The 17,278-nt window shown below is 54.5% G+C and overlaps 2 protein-coding genes across 4 annotated transcripts in view; both read right to left on the reverse strand.

The window, feature by feature from the left end:
- Nucleotides 1-3,504: 3,504 nt before the first annotated feature.
- NMRK2 (nicotinamide riboside kinase 2) lies at nt 3,505-7,526 on the reverse strand. Of its 3 annotated transcripts, none has more exons than XM_061188895.1 (7): nt 7,501-7,526; nt 5,659-5,749; nt 5,037-5,085; nt 4,796-4,952; nt 4,371-4,442; nt 3,888-3,994; nt 3,505-3,615 (listed from the first exon to the last, which is right to left on the reverse strand). In XM_061188895.1, the coding sequence occupies exons 1-7, from the start codon at nt 7,524-7,526 to the stop codon at nt 3,530-3,532; spliced, it is 588 nt and encodes a 195-aa protein (XP_061044878.1). In that variant the 3' UTR covers nt 3,505-3,529. The 3 variants fall into 3 exon arrangements, with proteins under 3 accessions (XP_061044878.1, XP_061044877.1, XP_061044879.1); XM_061188894.1 differs by having other exon boundaries at nt 5,037-5,112; XM_061188896.1 differs by lacking the exon at nt 4,371-4,442.
- A 3,679-nt stretch (nt 7,527-11,205) lies between these two features.
- The window catches only part of ATCAY (ATCAY kinesin light chain interacting caytaxin), a 39,540-nt gene continuing 33,467 nt past the window's right edge, over nt 11,206-17,278 (reverse strand). The window contains exons 13-16 of the mRNA XM_061189069.1: nt 16,872-17,045; nt 13,221-13,366; nt 12,115-12,138; nt 11,206-11,336 (exon numbers count right to left, since the gene is read on the reverse strand). Coding sequence (XP_061045052.1) covers nt 11,206-11,336; nt 12,115-12,138; nt 13,221-13,366; nt 16,872-17,045 — 475 coding nt within the window. The remainder of the gene's footprint in view (nt 11,337-12,114; nt 12,139-13,220; nt 13,367-16,871; nt 17,046-17,278) is intronic.

Genomic DNA, 17,278 nt, shown 5'->3' on the forward strand with positions numbered 1-17,278 from the left:
AGCAGGCACTAATTTATTAGCGTGACAGTTACATGCTGTTAGCGAGTATATGGGCATTTGTGCATTTTTGATTAAAGTCACAAGTGTTGGAAATGCCACCGAATAAAATAAAAGTCACATTGGGTGATTTTTTTTTTTTTTTTTTTTTTGGGGCTGCGAAGCTTGTGGGATCTTAGTTCCCCAACCAGGGATTGAACCCAGGCCCTCGGCAGTGAAAGCATTGAGTCCTTCTGGACTACCAGGGAATTCCCTTTTTTTTTTTTCTCATCAAGGCCCAGAGAACTTTAAAAAACAGCTTTATTGACATAGAATTAACATAACATTCAATTTATCCATTTAATGTGTAAACTTCAGTTTTTGGGGTATATTCACAGGGTTGTACAACCATCAACTAGGATCAGCTTGAGAATATTTTGGGAATTCCCTGGCGGTCCAGTGGTTAGGTCTCTGCACTTTCACTGCCGAGGGCGCAGGTTCAACCCCTGGTCCGGGAACTGAGATCCCACAAGCTGCGTGGCACGGCCGAAAAAAGAAAAAAAACTTGAGAATGTTTTATCCCCACTAGGAGCCACTCCCCACCCCTCCCCAGCCCCTGGCAACCACGAGTCTGCTTTCTGTCTCTGGCTTTGCAGGGTTGGTCCTCCCGAGGCCTCTTTCCCCCCTGGCTTACAGATGGGCATCTTCTCCCTGTGTCCTCACATGGTCTTCCCTTGGTGTGTCCCAACTTCTTCTTATATGGACACCAGTCATACTGGATTAAGGCCCACCCTCACAACCCCATTTTAACTTTGTGACCTCCAAATGCAGTCATACTCTGAGGTCCTAAGGGTCAGGGGCTTCAACATACGAATTTAAGTGTACACAATTCAGCCCATAATAGTGTCGTTTGCTTTTTGGTTTTGTTTGTTTGAAGCAAGGAGAGTCTTAACAGATTCAAATCCTGCTCAAACATACCAGGACGTGGTGTTCTGAGCCATTAGGTGCACAGCTTGTCAATGGCCTGGCAGGGACGGGAACCCAGCCCCTCCTGACTCTCGGCCTGTGGGCCCTTTCACCTCTGTTCTGCAGCCCCCAGCAGACTAGCAGATACGGTGACCAACCATCTCGGTTGGTTGGTTCTGAGGGATTTCTGGGGAAGCAGGACTTTCCATGCTAAAGTAAAGGGATGGGAATTCCCTGGCAGTCCAGTGGTTAGGACTCCGCGCTTTCCCTGCCGAGGACGCAGGTTCAAATTCCTGGTCGGGGAACTAAGATACCGCAAGGCACGCAACGTATTAAAAAAAATAATAAAGGGAAAGTATTTGGAAAATAGGGACAGTTGGTCACCCCACTAGTGATCTGCACTGGGTCTTCAGGTTGGTGGGGAAAGGGCTGCATGAGGCCTTAGCTGAAGCTAGTGCCAGGGATGAGCCCCAGGCCCAGCGGGGCCTCCCGGCTCTGCTGCCGTCCATCTGTCCATCTGCTTACCACTCTCTCCTTTGTGTTTTGCTCTGTGCTGGGTTTTGAGGCCACAGGGGCAAAGGGCAGTGGTGATTGCACCGCTAGGTGATTTCTGTTGGCAGGAAGGCTGTGTTTAGAAGGGGCAGCAGCCGAGTGGGAGGCTCCCCCCAGCTGGGGCACAGGAAGTGAGCAGTTTCCCAGGAGCCTGGGACCCCGAATCCAGGGCAGGACAGGACTTGTAGGGCCGACCTGCTGCCCAGCCCATTCTGTGGTGAAGGGCAGGGAGCCTTGGGGCACATGGAGACCCCACTCCATGGATGCCACTGCAGGAAGCTCAGAGGACAGTGGGAGTGTTGTGTGGCAAGTGAGGGGCAGGGCTCTGGACACCCACACTCCTTGCCCCACAGCCTTCTTGCCACCGACTGCAAGTACAGCATGAAAGCACACGGAACCCTCACTGCCCCTGTGTCCTGATCCTCCCTCCCTGCATCCCTTCCTTTTCTTTTTATTGAGGTGAAATTTCCATAACATACAATTAATCATTTTAAGTGAACAATTCAGTGACAGTCGGTGCATTCACAATGGTGTGCAACCATCCATCACCTCTAATTCCAGAACATTCCATCACCCCAAAAAGAAACCTTGTCCCTATCATCCGTCACTCCCGCACCCCCCCTTCCCCCCAAGCCCAGCCCCTGGCGACCATGAGTCTACTTTCTATCTCTGTGGATTTGCTGGTTCTGGACATTTCATATACGTGGAATCATACAGTGTTTGTCCTCCTGTGTCTGGCTTATTTTACTGAGCATCATGTCCTCAAGGTTCGTCCATGTTGTACTGAGTGTCAGACTTTCCTTCTTCCTAAGGCTGTGTGTGGATGGACCATGTTTTGTTTATCCATCCATCATTTGATGGACTTTTTAGGTTGCTCTCACCTTTTGGCCTCTGTGAATAGTGCTACTTTGAATCATTCATGTACAAGTTTTTGTTTGAACACCTGTTTTCAATCCTTTTGGTTATCTTCTCTAGGAGTGGAATTGCTAGGTCATATGGTAATTGGTGTTTTTTTTTTCCCCATAATTTCCAAATGTTCAATGGCTTTGTCCACAACTGTCTACACTTCAGGTTTTTCCTGCCCTTCTGGACTGAGTGGGGTGGGTTGCTACAGTTCCACGGCTGGCCCTGGGGTATCACCCTCAGGTCAAGGGGTACCCTGTCCTCCTCCTGTCTACCCCTGCTCTGTCCACCCTCCCCCTCCCCGCCCTGTCTTCAGTCTCCACGGGAGCTTTCCAACCTCCCTTGGGCAAAAAGAACAGGGTCTGAGGAGACCTGAGTTCAAATCCCAGCTCCCAAGCCACTGACCATCTCTGAGCCTCAGTCTTCCCATCTGTGAAATGGGTGTATACGATAAACTGCCTCACCAACATTCTAGGGAAGGCTCAGGGAGATGTGGTTCCTGGGACAGGGAGTGTGTCCTTACGAGCATCCTGGGTCATGAGAAGTAGGTGTCAGCTCCAGTCGCGGAGGAGGCGCCAGGGTGCAGTGACAGCGGGGCTCAGCTAAGAGCCAGGGGCACCCTCAGCCTTGGCTGACCTCCCAGCCCCTGCTCTGGGCCGTGCTGCGCTGTTTTTTGAAAGCTGGCAGGAAATTTCCCTTTTGAGGAAGCTAGGCCCAAAGACCCTCAAGCAGCCACCCAGGGTCACATTGCCATGGGTCCAACAGGTGGAGACTGTAACTGCCCAGAGCCCTCGGTGTCACCCCCCCGAAGCCACCAATGCACCAAGGAGACGGGGGAGGAGGGTCCCTCTCAGCACCTCGAACACAACAGGCTGGACCCCAACGATTAAAAAACAGGATCAGGTTTAATATGTAAGCCGCCATCGAGGTTACAGAAGCATCTCGGGACAGAATGCCCGGGCCCTGAGATGCTGGGCTGTGAGTGGGGCCTCCACTCTCATATGTACAGACTTCCCCAAAGGGAAATGGTCACGCAGTGTCTGGCTGGGATGCCGCCAGCCTGGCCGTACTGTGGCCGGAATTGTGTCTGGGTCCCTGCATTGGGGGCTGGGCCCCTCCTCTCCAGCCACACCTAGGAGCGGTTCAGAAGCGAGTTCTGAATGTCTTCCAGGACTTGGTGGAAGAGCTCCTCGCGGGACTTCGTGCCGTCCAGGTACACTGAAATCAGAAAGGCCACAGTCAGGGGCCCTGGGGGCCCAACCGCGGCCCGGGTCACTGGGGCTACTGCCAGGAGGCGGGCGGCCAGCGCACAGAGGACTGGAGGACTGCTGGTCAGGAGGAAGCTGGCCTGCAGAGTCAGCCTGCGGGAACAGACCAGCCTCTGGGGCCCAAAGCGAGAGAGACTGGTGGTGAGACTCGAGGAGGGACTTTCAGGGTTCCCAAATGGTCCCAATGGGGAGGAGCTGGCCTCATCTTACTCAGGGACTTACCCACTTCCACGCCATTGGCCTCCATCTCCCGCTTATACTTCTGGTACATAGGCCACACGTGGCCGTCGAAGAGGCCGGGGGGGTCGGGGACCATGTAGCGTCGAGTACTGGGGAGGGAGATGGGCGAGAATGAGCAACACCCATGTCGCCCAAGGGTGGTGCCATGAGCAGAGCCTGGGGTGCGGAAACTAGGTTGGGGTGGCACCACTGAGAACGGGGACCCCACTGATTCAGGGGCCCCGTGGTGGGGCCTGGGTGCCCCAACTTCCAGCATTTTCCCCGGTGGGCCTGGGAGATGCCCAGGGTAGGGCATGGGTGGGCCACGCTCTCCAGGCCCCAGGCTATGGGCCTCTGGAACCCAGCACTGGCCACCCAGGTGCCTGCTGCCCGTCAGCCTGCAGCTTCAGGGTGGCCGTGTGTCCAGCAGGCATTACCCAGTTTCCTGGTCCCACCTGGGAATGCAGACAGGGTCCCCAGGCTCACCTTCTCCTCCACTTGCACTCTTCGTACGGGACGGTCAGGAAGTACCGTCGGCTATACAAGTCCACCAGGGGCCTGGCAGGGGTAGGGGACCCGGTCAGCGCCCGTGGGTCAAAGTACACAACCCCCCATGGCCTTGGCCTCCAGGGACATTCCTGGGTGATGAGGGCTGGTTGGGGGGGGGTGGTGGTTTGTCTGGGCTGATTAGGTTAGGGATGAGTGAGGGGACCAGCATCGGCCAGCCTCCTACTATGCCCACATTAGCCCCCCACCCTGAGGATGGAATCCTCCCTCTCTCCCAATTTGGATGGGCCCAGAGAGGTACAATGTCCTGCCCAGGGTCACCCAGCAAGGTTGTCTGTCAAAATAGAGACTTGGTGACCTGGGAGGGCCCGGATTGTCCGGGGCCCAGACCTGGAGATGCTCACTTGTAGCTGTAGAGAAGGAAGCCTTCCAGGATGAGGATGTGGGTGTCTGAGGCGTCCAGCTGGACACTGACCCCGTGGGCACGGGCGAACTTCCGGGGGCTGCTCATCCAGGCCTGCACGGTGCTCAGCATGGCCTCCATGTCCAGGGACTCCAGCACTGGGGGCGGGAAAGCGAGTGTTGGTGGGGTGGGGGCCATGGGGCAGCGAGGGCAGGGGGCGCGGGGCTGCCGTCCGTCCTTACCGTCCCACTGTTTGAAGCCGTCCTCCCCAACTGCTATTTGGTCTTGGGGCTGAAACAGAGGAGCCCAAGCCGCGGGCTCAGTGCCCGCCTTCCCACCTTACCCCACCCTGGGGTGACAGCGCCTGGAGAGCCCCCAGTGAGGGTCTGGGTGCCCCTGCCTGCCTCGGCCCCCTGCAGCTGATAGTCATAGGCTCCGAGGTCCCAGGCGGGGGTGGGGGGGGCTCCAGGCTGGCATTCAGAACCCCTCCCCAACCTTGTGACTGTTGGGACCAGGAGCGGGGGGATTTTGCATCTATGATCTAGTTACCCCCTCACCCTCCACAAAGCATCAAGGGCGGGCTCAGAGCCCATTTTGCAGATGGGAAAGTGGAGTTGCAGAGGATAAAGGGTACCACCCAGGTGGCACGCACCCTCTGGGAACCGCAGTTTCCCCATCTGTCCCATGGGGAACGGGTGTGCCGTGAGAACGTGCCAGCCAGGCACGCAGTAGGTGCTCAGTAACCGAGATCGCCGGTCCCTCTATCTCCCGACTCGGGTTAGCCCAGGGTGCCCCGGGAGGGGTCTGCTCCCCTGAGTCTCCTTCTCGGGGCTGCCACCCCCCGCCCCCGGCCAGGGCAGCCACCTTGAAGAAGTCATCCTGGTGGATCACACAGCAGTTGGGCAGTGACTTAAGGAGGCTGTTGGTCAGTGTGGTCTTGCCGCCGTTGGTCATGCTGTGGGGAAAGCATACACGTGAGGCTGCCTGGGTCCCCTCTCTGGACCTGTCCGGGTCTGAGGGGCCCCCAGGATCAGACTCAAATCTAAAACACAGGCCTGTAGGGACTTTCCTGGTGGTCCAGTGGTTAGGACGCTGCGCTTCCACTGCAGGGGGCGCGATTCGATCCCTGGTTGGGAACTAAGATCCCGCAAGCCAAGCTGCATGGCCAAAAACAAAACAAAGCAAAACAAACACAGGCCTGTAAAACAGTAGAGCTAAGAGGGTATTTCTATTCATGTTAGGTCAGAGGAGGCTTTCTAATCAGCCGATCTGGGCTGCCTGGCCCACTACTGCCCACTGCCCACTAGGGCCAGGCAAGGGCCTGTGCTCACCTGCCTGATGAAACAGAGAAAGGGGGCAGAGGGTGCCCAACAAAAAAGCGAACACAGCCTTGGCTGGGGTCATGGAAGCACTGCTTTCTGTGTTCAGACTCGTCCAGTGTTACTGCAAACCCAGGAGGTGGTGCCCGGAGCTCGAGGAAACTGAGGCCCACGTGTGACTTAGCCTCAGCAGGGCTTTAAAAAAAGCCAAATTGTTAAAGCAAGTGCAAACTGGGGGAGAAAAAAATATTTGATAGGAAAACCGGCAGTTCACTGCAAAACCGGGAAGAGATAATCACCTTATGACAAAGGGAAAGGATTATTAAAAAAAGGAATGGGCAAAGCCGGGTGACCACCTCATCCTGGTGTGCCCGGGACGTCTCTGGTTTTAGTGCTCAAAGTCCCAAATCCTGGGGACCCTTCAGTCCCAGGAAAAGCAGGACAGATAGTCACCCTAAGGACTCTGGACTGGGGCCGCTGAAGGACAGAGAAGGCTGACTGTCAGGCCTTTCTGGAAATGAGTGTCCCCTTGACCTGGTTGTCCCTCTCCTAGGAATCAGGGGTGGAAAGCTGGGTGTGGAAGGGGGGAACCTGCAGCCGTTTAAAAGGGCCAATGGGAAAGGTGACCCCCATACATTAAGGAGAGCAGGTTAGAACATACCTGATGTTAATTTGACTTATTGCTGAAAGATACACTGTGCCCTCAGGGCCGGCTACAGAACGTGCAGAAATGGAGGGCCCTGGTCTCACTCTATTAGGAATTTCAAGAGGGTGATGGAGCATCAAACCAAGAGGGGGAGGACCCAGGGCGACCTCCTAGGTGGGAGCGCCAAGCCAGCCCTGCTTATGCGAAATGCTTCCCGGGCATCATCTTAAAAAGGCCTGGTTACTGGTAATAAATCTCGGGAAGGCAAGGCCCCTGCCTGGGGTCAGCAGAAGTGGCGGCAAAGGCAGGTGCCACACAGTCAGGGAAGTGCCATTCTGGGGACCCCGCAGCACCTGCCCACGTGCCTCCCTGGGGTCGGAGTTTTCCCCCCCCTTCCCCGCCCGCGCGCCTAAGGAAGGTCAGCCTGGGCTTTATAAAGTCTTCTATTCCGCCGCTGAATCTAGTCAGGGGTGCGGCATGGGGAAGTGACTTCCATTTGGAAATTTTAAATTGGGCCCCGCGCCCGGCCCTGCGCCGAACAGAGGGCAGAGACCCCTCCCCGCACTCCGACCTTGGGCATCGGGTCCCTGCGACACCAGTCGCCAGGCAGCCCTCCATTCATTCCTCGGCCTCCTGCCCAGGCCACCTCGGCCCGCACAGGAGAGCACCCGGCCGGCCTCTCCCGCGAGCTCCGCGCCTTTGCCCCCGCGGGGCGGTCCGCCTGGGGCCCTGGACGCTCACCCTCCGATGCCCACAATGTACTTCATCTCCGCGCGGAGGAGCGGCGGGGACCGCGGTTGGCAGGCCAACTCCCGACTCCCTGGTACCTGGCTGGGCCCGACTCCGCAGTGCGTCCCGGCTTCATTGAGAAAACCCTGCGCCTTTATAGGTTGGGGCAGCCCGGAGGCCGCCTCCAGGGAGGCGGCCCACGGCCTATGGGGAGCGCGGGCGGCGCGGTGAAGTGAGGGGGAGAGCGCTGGGGGCGCCGCACCTGTTCCCACTGGATGGAAATAGCTCCACGCTGTCTTTTGCCTAAATTAGTCACGGGTCGGCCGGGCAGGGGGGTGAGGGTGGAAGTCACCCCGCTGCCTCTTCCCCCTTCCTCCTCCTCCCCGCCTGCCCCCTCCTAGCCAGACTGCCCACGGGGCAGATAACCAGCCACACCTCTTCCCTCCCTAAAAATATCCAGCCCGGTGTGTCCCCTCGCCTGACCCTGACATTAAGGTCGGTTCTGGGGGCTGAGAAAAGGAACTCACCCCCCTCCCCCGTCTCCAGCGACAGCAGCGGGCCAGCCCCAGAGGTTCCACACGGCAGGGGACTTCCTTTTCCAAGGGGGTTGATGCCAAGATGAGCTTAAGCTTCGTTCTGGTGACCCTGGCCTCCAGGAAATCTCAGCGTGACACCAGGGGCTGTTCAGCGGGCGCCCATGTGAGGGCTGGCGTCACTGCGTTTGGCCTCAGGCCTCGCAGCAGCTAGGGGGTGGGGTAGGCAGGGCCCTGCTGATCCCCGCCCCCTTACTGACCAGATGGGACCACATACCCCACCCCGCCTCCCCACCAGAGGAGACCTTTTGGTTTCACGACCCCTTTTCCACTCTTGAAAAGGACTGAGGCCCTGGGGAGCTTTTGTTTAAATGGATTATCATCATGGATAATATTTACCATGTTATACATTAAAACTGAGAAAAATTAAAGGTTTGTTAACTTTAAAAAATGGCAACCAGGGTCTTCCCTTGTGGTCCAGTGGGTAAGACTCCACATTCCCAATGCAGGGGGCCTGGGTTCGATCCATGGTGGGGGAACTAGATCCCACATGCCGCAACTAAGAGTCCACATGCTGCAACTAAAAAAAAAAAAAAAAAAGGACAACTGATCACTACATGGTCACATAAACATAATACATATATTTTTAATTTATTTATGTTCGGCTGTGTTGGGTCTTTGTTGCTGCACACGGGCTTTCTCTAGTTGCGCGTAGCGGGAGCTACTCTTCGTTGCGGTGCGCGTGCTTCTTATTGCGGTGGCTTCTCTTGTTGCAGAGCATGGGCTGTAGGCGCGCAGACTTCAGTAGTTGTGGCACGAGGGCTCAGTAGTTGTGGCGCACGGGCTTAGTTGCTCCATGGCATGTGGGATCTTCCCGGACCAGGGACCGAACCTGTGTCCCCTGCATTGGCAGGCGGATTCTTAACCATTGCGCCACCAGGGAAGTCCCAAATATAATATTTTTAATGAAAAATAATAACGTTTTTTAAAAATAAAAAATTAAGGGAGTGGGCTTGATCAAATTAAAAATGTCTTGTGCATTGCACGGCATTATTAAGAAAGTGAAAAAAAAAAAAAAAAAGAAAGTGAAAAGACAAAGCAGGGTGTGGGAGAAAATTTTTACAAGTCATATATTGATATATAGTAAGGGATTACTAACCAGAATATATAAAGAACTCTTAAAAGTCAACAACAAAAAGACAAACGACCCAATTTAAAAATGGGCAAAGAATCTGAATCGACGTTTCTTCAAAGAAGATATACTCATGGCCAACAAACACGTGAAAAGATGCTCAGCATCACTGATTATCAGGGAAATGGAAATCAAAACCACAATGAGACACAACTCACGCCTACTAGGATGGCCATAGTCAAAGAGATGGATGATAAAGAGTGTTGGTGAGAATGGGGAGAAACGGCGACCCTGTTGCTGGTGGGGATGGAAAATAGGACAGTCGCTGTGGAAAACAGTTGGCGGTTTTATGACCCAATTTCACTTCAAAGTGTCTACCCAAGAGAAATGAAAACATATGTCCCCACAGAAGCTTGTACATGAATGTTTATAGCAGCATAATTCACAGGAGCCAAAAGGTGGAAACAACTCAAGTGTCCATCCACAGATGATGGATACACAAACTGTGTTCCATCCACACATGGAATATTATTCGACCATGAAAAGGGGTGAAACACTGACACTCGCTACAACATGGATGGACCTTGAGAACACAGTGCTCAGAGAGAGAAGCCAGACACAGAAGGACACACAGTGTGTGGTTCCGTTGACGGGAAACGTTCAGAACAGGCAGAGCCACAGACACAGAGAGTGGGTTCCTGGTTGTCAGGGGCTGGGAGAGGGAAAATAGGGAATGATTACTTATATGGTGTTCTTCTGGGGTGATGAGAATGTTCTGGAATTAGAGGTGATGGTTGCACAGCATTGTGAACGCACTAAATGTCACTGAATCGTATACTTTACAATAATGGCTAGTTGTATATTATGTGAATTTCACCTCAATTAACAACAAAAAAAACTGAGAACCTTTCCAGCTACAATCACAGGGAAGGGACATGTAGCTACAGCAGAAGGTTCAGAAAGATACCCCGCTGCTGCCTGTGAGGATGGAGGACGGGGCTGTGAGCCAAGGATGCGGCACCTCTAGAAGCTGGACAAGGCGGGAACTGATGCTCCCGTGCAGCCTCCGGAAGGAACCAGCCCTGCCCACATCTTGATCTTAGCCCCGTGAGACCCGTGTCAGTCTCCTCACCTCCAGAACTGTCAGAGAATAAATTCATCTTGTTGAAATTAAAACAAAATTTTAAGGTAAAAGAGTGATATTCTACATTTTTGCAAATCTCTTTAATATCTGGTTTAGAAGGATTCTCACATCTGCTTGTCGTTCAGCCCATTTCCATAGTTATCTCGGTTGATATATAGGAAGAAAACCCAGCTTCACACAGAGAGAGGAGGATTTTTCGCCTTTTTAGGTCATCATAGGTAGTCTTCTTTGTCCTACACCCAAACTGGGCAGGTTGAGGTTTATGAAGGTGGCCTGTTCTCTTTCATTCTCTGCTCCATTAAAGGCCATTGGTCTATCTTTGCACTTTGTTTTATTTTTCATTTAATTTTAATTTTTAATTTTTATTTTTGGCCACACTGTGCGGCATGTGGGATCTTAGTTCCCCGACCAGGGATCCAACCCGTGCTCCGCTGCATTGGGAGCACAGAGTCTTAACCACTGGTCCGCCAGGGAAGTCCCTGTCTTTGCACTTTGAATGGATCTTTTGCTCATGTGTGATTTTGACCTTGAAGACCCCCTGAAAGGGTCTCAGCAACCACCACCCTCACCCACACTGGACACACTTTAAGAACCCCTGGTTAAGAATCCTGCATTTGAATCTTGGTTCTGCCACTTGCCACCTGGGGGAGCTCAGGCCCCACCCTTGCCTCTCTGTGCCTCACCTGTTCTCATCTTTATAAAGGGAGGCTGCTGGCCCCAACCAAGGGAGGGAGGCTCTCTTTGGCCTTGGGCTTCCACCTCCAGGAGGCTTTATGAAGGGAGGATGCCCTGCCCTACCCATCACTTACCTGTCCCTCAGCACCCAGAGCTGCTGCCACAGGGCCTTCGTACATGCTGTTCTCTCTTCCAGGAACCCCTCTCCTCTTACCCAATCCTCCTCCCCTGGGCTAACTTTGACTAAGCCATCCTGTGTCAGCTTGGACGTCCGTCCCCTCCTCCAGGAAGCCTTTCTGGATCCCCATTCCCTCCCGGGCAGGCAGGGCCAGATGTGTCTTGTTCTCTGATGTGTCCCGGGTGCCTAACAAGGGTGGGTCCACAAAAGGCAGAGGCTCCCTAAATGGTAGCAGAGGGAATGAATGAAACAGGGAGGGGCAGGAGATCTTTGAATCCAGCCGCCGGCATGAGGGGATTTCAGCAAGAACCTGCTAAGTCAATGTAGCCAGAATCCCCCCGTTACCCCTCACGTCTCCTCCTAGTGATTCTCTGTCCACTGACCCCACCGGCTCCTTGGCTGTGAACCTGCTTGCCTGTGCTGTGTTAGGAGTGGAGCCATTGCAATGGCTCCTGAATACAATCCGGTTTTACAGCTTGAACTGTCTGGCACTGGTTTTTCTTTAAACCAACTACCTCTGTATGACGGCCAGAGGGAGGAGCTTTGTAAAAACCCAGACCAGGGGCTGTCTTTCCTCTGTTTCAACTCTCCTTTGCCACACGCCTCCCCATTCTTATTTGCATTTAAAAGAAGCACAGGGACTTCCCTGGTGGTCCAGTGGTTAAGACTCCACGCTCCCAATGCAGGGGGCCTGGGTTTGATCCCTGGTCAGGGAACTAGATCCTGCATGCCGCAACTAAAGACAAAGATCCTGCATGCCGCAACTAAAAATAAATAAAGAAAAGAAAAGAAAAGAAGCCCACTGTCCTCACGCCCAGGTCCTGCCCTGTCTGGACCCCCATGACCTCCCTCACCCCCCGATTCCACCGGCAGGACCCGCTGTGGCCAAGACAGCTGCTGAGGGCCAACCAGTGGTGGAGACAAAAAGTGATGGATCTTGTTGATAACTGGTTAATGGACTCACCTAGTGGCCTCAGGCAGGACTCGCCTGGCACAGAGGTCAGGAGAGGTCACTGGGAGCAGTGACCCTCACTTCAAAGGTGGCCACCAGGGGCAGAGTGAGCAAATGGCCAAGACGGGGTTCTTGTCTACTGGCTCCCACCCCCTTCTCCCCCGTCCAGCCCCTTCTGGGTCTCAGTTGCTGCTCTTGGCAGCTCAGTGTGGCCGGACCTGTGACACTGAGCTCCATCAGCTGCCCCGTAGGCAGGGGGAAAGCCAGCTCTGGGTGTGACCTCTGGCTCAGTTTCAGTGGCAAGAATTTCCTGGGAGCCTCCTTGTGGGGCATGTGGCCCAAGCCACATGGTGACATGCCCAGATAGAGGCCCTGGCAGGGCACTGCTGGGAGGCCTCCTGGTCGGCTCACCCTGGCACATGGGCTCCCAGGGCAGATCTGCCGATCCTCAAACAGCCCACTGGTCCAAGGTTATTAAAAGTGACCATCCTGTCCCATAGTGTGAAATGTCCAGAACAGGCAAATCCACAGAGACAGAGAGTGGATTCCTGGTTTCAGGGGCTAGGGGAGGGGTGGTGGGGGGTGATTGCTAATGGGGACGGGGTCTCCTTTGGGGGGATGGAAAAGCTCTGGACCGGAGGTAATGGCTACACAACATTGTGAATGTACTGAATGCCACTAATAGTAAAAATCTCCCCCCAGCACCCACCCTGCACTCCAGCCGCCCTTCATTTTCCTGCTCCTGGTTCACCCAGCTCTGTCTGGCTTCCAGGACTTTGCCCTTGCTGAGCCCTCCGCCGCCGGGGACACCTCTCCGCCCGCCCGTTGGCCTAGCTAACTGCTACTTCTCTCTCTGGTCTCCAGTCACCGAGGACCCTCCCTCTAGGGACCCTTCCTGGACTTTCCTCCTGGTCCCCAGTGAGGCCCTGGTTCCCTGTGTCAAACTCCGCCACTGGGCTGGGAGCAACATAAGGGGTGCTTGGGCCCTGCGGGATCGCCAGTGCTCAGCAAATGGATGAACGAATGGATGAATGAGGTTCGCAAGAACCCCCTTAGGATAATCAGAGACTCGGTGTGGTGGGAAAAAGGGGCGGGTCCATCCCCTCCAAAGAGGGCACCCCCTGATCCCAGCACCAGCTCTGCCATCTTCAACACCTCTTCCTCGCCGCCTCCATGCCAGCTCGCCCCCTCTACTTGAGGCCCCCTCCACTTGAGGCCCCCTCCCAGCCCCGGTGAAGCGACCTTCTCCGTGAAGGGCACCTCACTGGACATCAGAGGAGCAGGAGGGCAGAGGCAGGTGGGCTGGCACCTGCCAGCTCCCGCCATCAACCTGATGGTGACTTTGTGTGGACCTCACACCTGTCCTGGCATCCCTGCTACCAGCAGGTCCCAAAATCCTGGGCGGGGACAACGGGAGGACTCCTCTTGTACCTGACAGGGGAGGGTCCACTCTGACCCTTTGAGGGGCACAGCCCCCAATGTCCTGCAGCTGGCAGAGGGTCGTGGGTCTCCAGCCAAGCGATGGGGTGGCCGGGGGTGGCACAGAATCAGACCTCAGACCAATCACTCAGGGTCCGGGTGACCCCAGGTGAGCCACATACCCTCTCTCTGCCTCAGACCCCCCTCTCAGTAACATGGGGCCTGTGCTAGGTTGGACTCAGACTATTATTATTACTGCTACTGTTACTATTATTGTGATATTATGATTTATAATAAGAAACATAGTTGGACTTAGTTCCCAGTTCCCGGCACACAGCCCCTAAAACCCTTGTAATTTCCTACGTCAGAAGAGGGAACATCTTTTGATATATACTTTTTTTTTTTTTGGAAATTTTTTTTTCTTGGTCACACTGCACAGCTTGTGGAACTTCCCCGACCAGGGATCTAACCCGTGCCCCCTGCCATGGAAGTGTGGAGTTCTAACCACTGGCCCACCAGGGAAGTCCCTTTTATGATAATATTTGGTCTTATGTCCTCTGTGCCTGAAATGGCTCCAGATAATAAAGATGAAGGAAGCATCCTTTGCTTTCATAACAAGCCCTTTCAACCACACCTGAGTTTATGCTACGCGGTGACTTTTGGAAACGCCCTGTAACCACAGGATCGGGGCTGGTGGCCAGGGGACCCCACTGACCCTGGGATTAGAGGGATGGAACTTTCATCAATGGCCAGTGGTGTAATCCATCATGCCTCCATGAAAATCCCTAAACAATTTTTGTAGAGCTTCCGGTGGGTGGACACAGGGAGGTGCTGGGAGGGTGGTGCCCAGAGGGGGCATGGAAGCTCCGCCCCCTTCCCCACACCTCGCCTTGTGCATCTCTTCCATCTGACTATTGCTGAATTGTACCCTATTCTAGGACCTGAGATTGACTGGTGTCTGAAGTCGGGGCCGTCTTGTGGGGCTGAACCCTTAGCCTGTAAGGTCTGCCCAAACCGGTAGTGTCAGGATTGAGATAAATTTGTAGGATACCCAGCTGGTGTCTGCGGGGGATTGGAGGATTGCTTAATACTAGTAATTAATATTATTAACTGCTGACTAAGTTTGATTCCAGAGAAGACTGGGGACAGGAAAGGAACCTGAATCACAGACAGGCAGAGCCAAAAGGGGCCTCGGGAAGAACCCAGCCGGGGCTCCCATTCTGCAGATGGGAGATAGAAGCAAGAGGAGATAGGCCATGGCCCAAAGTCACCCAAGGTTGCCCAAGGTCGCTTGGCATTGAGCTGTGCCCCCTCCCATCCTGTGAAAGCTCCTCCCTCTGCACCGCGACCAAGACCAGTGCCACATCCCTTGGACGTGGACAAAAGTCACAAACCTCCCTTCTCAGTGATAGTTTATTTCACATAAAAATCCCCCAAAGCTCATGGAAACGATGCCTTCATATCACGACAGTAATCAGAATGAATTGTTTTTGTTTTTAAAAACCACAAAACTCGCCGTCGGAAGGATGGGTGTGTGAACTACGACTTGGGGAGGGACTTATGATGCATCCCGTGTGTCACAAGAGGAAAACGCAATGTTCCTTTACAAGGAGGGCTCGACATCCGTTGCATTTCAGCCAAAAATGGCCCCGCAGATACAAATCTTTCGCAAAGCCGATTTCAGAGGGTGTGGGTAGCAGCCCTAGGTGCTACCGAGGACACAGTGGCCCCGTATGGACGGAGCTGTGCCTCAGAACTTCACACACCTGTGGACAGGTGGCCGACCTAGAGACAGCCACCCCGGGGGTCTCTCTCTATTCTGGAGGGGCTGTGAGGTTGGGTTGGGGTCCTTGGTTCCACTTGCCCGTTGTCTATGGCTGCTGGTGGTCCGGAGGGGTGGTCGGTGGGCCACGGTGAACCAGGGGGTCCGTGCTGGAATTTCTTGTTATGCTGCAGGCTCCTTGAGGGCGGGATGGGTCTGCCTCTTTCGTCCTTCTGTCGCCTCTGCAGCCGCTCAGTAATTGTCGGGTTAGGTGGAATGCATCTGTTCCTATCCCGGGCTCCTTGTTCTCTTCCAGTGGAGCACCGGCTTTCCAGGAGTTATTGCATTTACTGTGGACTTGCGGGTCTCGCGGGTCACGTGTCCCTCTCAGCTGAGCAGAGCCAGCCACCTGAACCTGGAGTTCAGGGTGACCTGGCAGATGCCCAGGCACCTTTTAGAAAAGGAGGCGCTCTGGGCAGGGGTGGGGGACAAGCGGGCCCAGGATGGAGCGGCCTTTCGGAGGGCAGCCTGCAGAGGCCCATCCACCAGCCTCTCCTGCCTCAGGCTCCAGGTAACTCATCTGCGCCTGGAACACGGTCCCTGTCCTTTATTTGACATTTGGGAAACAGAGCAGAAACACAAATTTAAAAACCCCACCAGACGCCCAAATGCCCTGGCCTCACAGGAGCAGTGCTGGGTTCCAGAAGATGCAGGCCCAAGGCTGCTTAGAAACCCCGAATTTTCCAAGGCGGGAGCCACTGGCATTTGGGGTGGGACAATTCCTTGACATGCAGGAAGCACTGCTGTCCCTTTCGCTCAGCAATGAACACCACTGGCTCCCTCCTGCCATTGGGATAACCCCAAACACACCCCCTTGATGTCCCAGGTGGAGAAGCATTCAACATCTCCTTTGAGGCCAAGAATCTCCTACTGGGAAATTATTGGGGGAGGGAGGGTCAACCAAACCTGAATGACACCCGCTAAGAAGCCAGCTACAGAGCCAGCAAGAGGGGCCGGACGATGCACCTGCTCGACTTTTGCTCAGATTCATAGAAACAGAGACTCTCAGGGTTGGAGGGGACCGCAGAGGACCACTTTGTGCAAGTACCGTCCAGCCTTTTCTTGAATGCCTCTAGAGACGGGGAACTCACTCCCTTTAGCGCCCACCTGACTGGCGTTTCGACCGCATTAGAAAAATGTTTTTTTTGTCCTAAGGATATCTGCTTCCTTTGAATGCAGGTGGTTGTAGCATCCAGGCCGCTGGTTTTTATTCTCCCCAGTGACCTTTGTAACACTCGAACGTTCAGTACCCTGTATCTTCCTTTTTCTCGATCTGCGTTTCTGGGATGAGCTTATTTCAGCACTGGTTTCTCGGCCTCTGTTCCTGGTGGGAGCCCAAGTGGCACATCCCAACCCCGTGTTGTCGGGGGGATTAGGGAAGTGGGGAGGCTCACTCCCTCGGTAGGAGGTATTGATCGGGATTGCCCTGTGGCGTGGCCTCCGCGTTCAAGGGGCTTGAGAATGTTCTAGATTGAGGGGGATGTGGTTTCGCAACTGTAGAACAAGGATGATTATCAGCGGCCCTCACTGGTGCTGTGGGCTCCGATGCTCCCTAAGAAGGTGGAAGTTATAGGAGGCAAGGGGAGGGCTGTTCAAAGGAAAAGCTGTGAGTTCAAAGGCTGGGCAGTGCCCGGGGGGCACGGCGCTGCTGGGGGTGGGGGCTGAGTTTCCAGGCCAGATGCCCAGGGCTGCGGGGGCTGTTCTGGCAGGAAAGGCACAAGAAGGAATCCAGACCCGGCCAGGGAGTCGATGGGCATCTGTGGCTCCAACCTGAACCAGGTGACAAGCAAGAGAAGGGTCCTGACCAGGATTCTGTGCAGTGGTGTGGTGGTGGTGGTGGTGGGGTATCTGAGGCCACCAAGGACACACAGGCCATGCTCAACGCTTCTTACTCTTCTTGGCCATGAGCTCATGAGTGTGGGAGGGTGGAGAACT

Source organism: Eubalaena glacialis, chromosome 4 (genome assembly GCF_028564815.1).
Source record: "Eubalaena glacialis isolate mEubGla1 chromosome 4, mEubGla1.1.hap2.+ XY, whole genome shotgun sequence".
NCBI lineage: Eukaryota > Metazoa > Chordata > Mammalia > Artiodactyla > Balaenidae > Eubalaena > Eubalaena glacialis.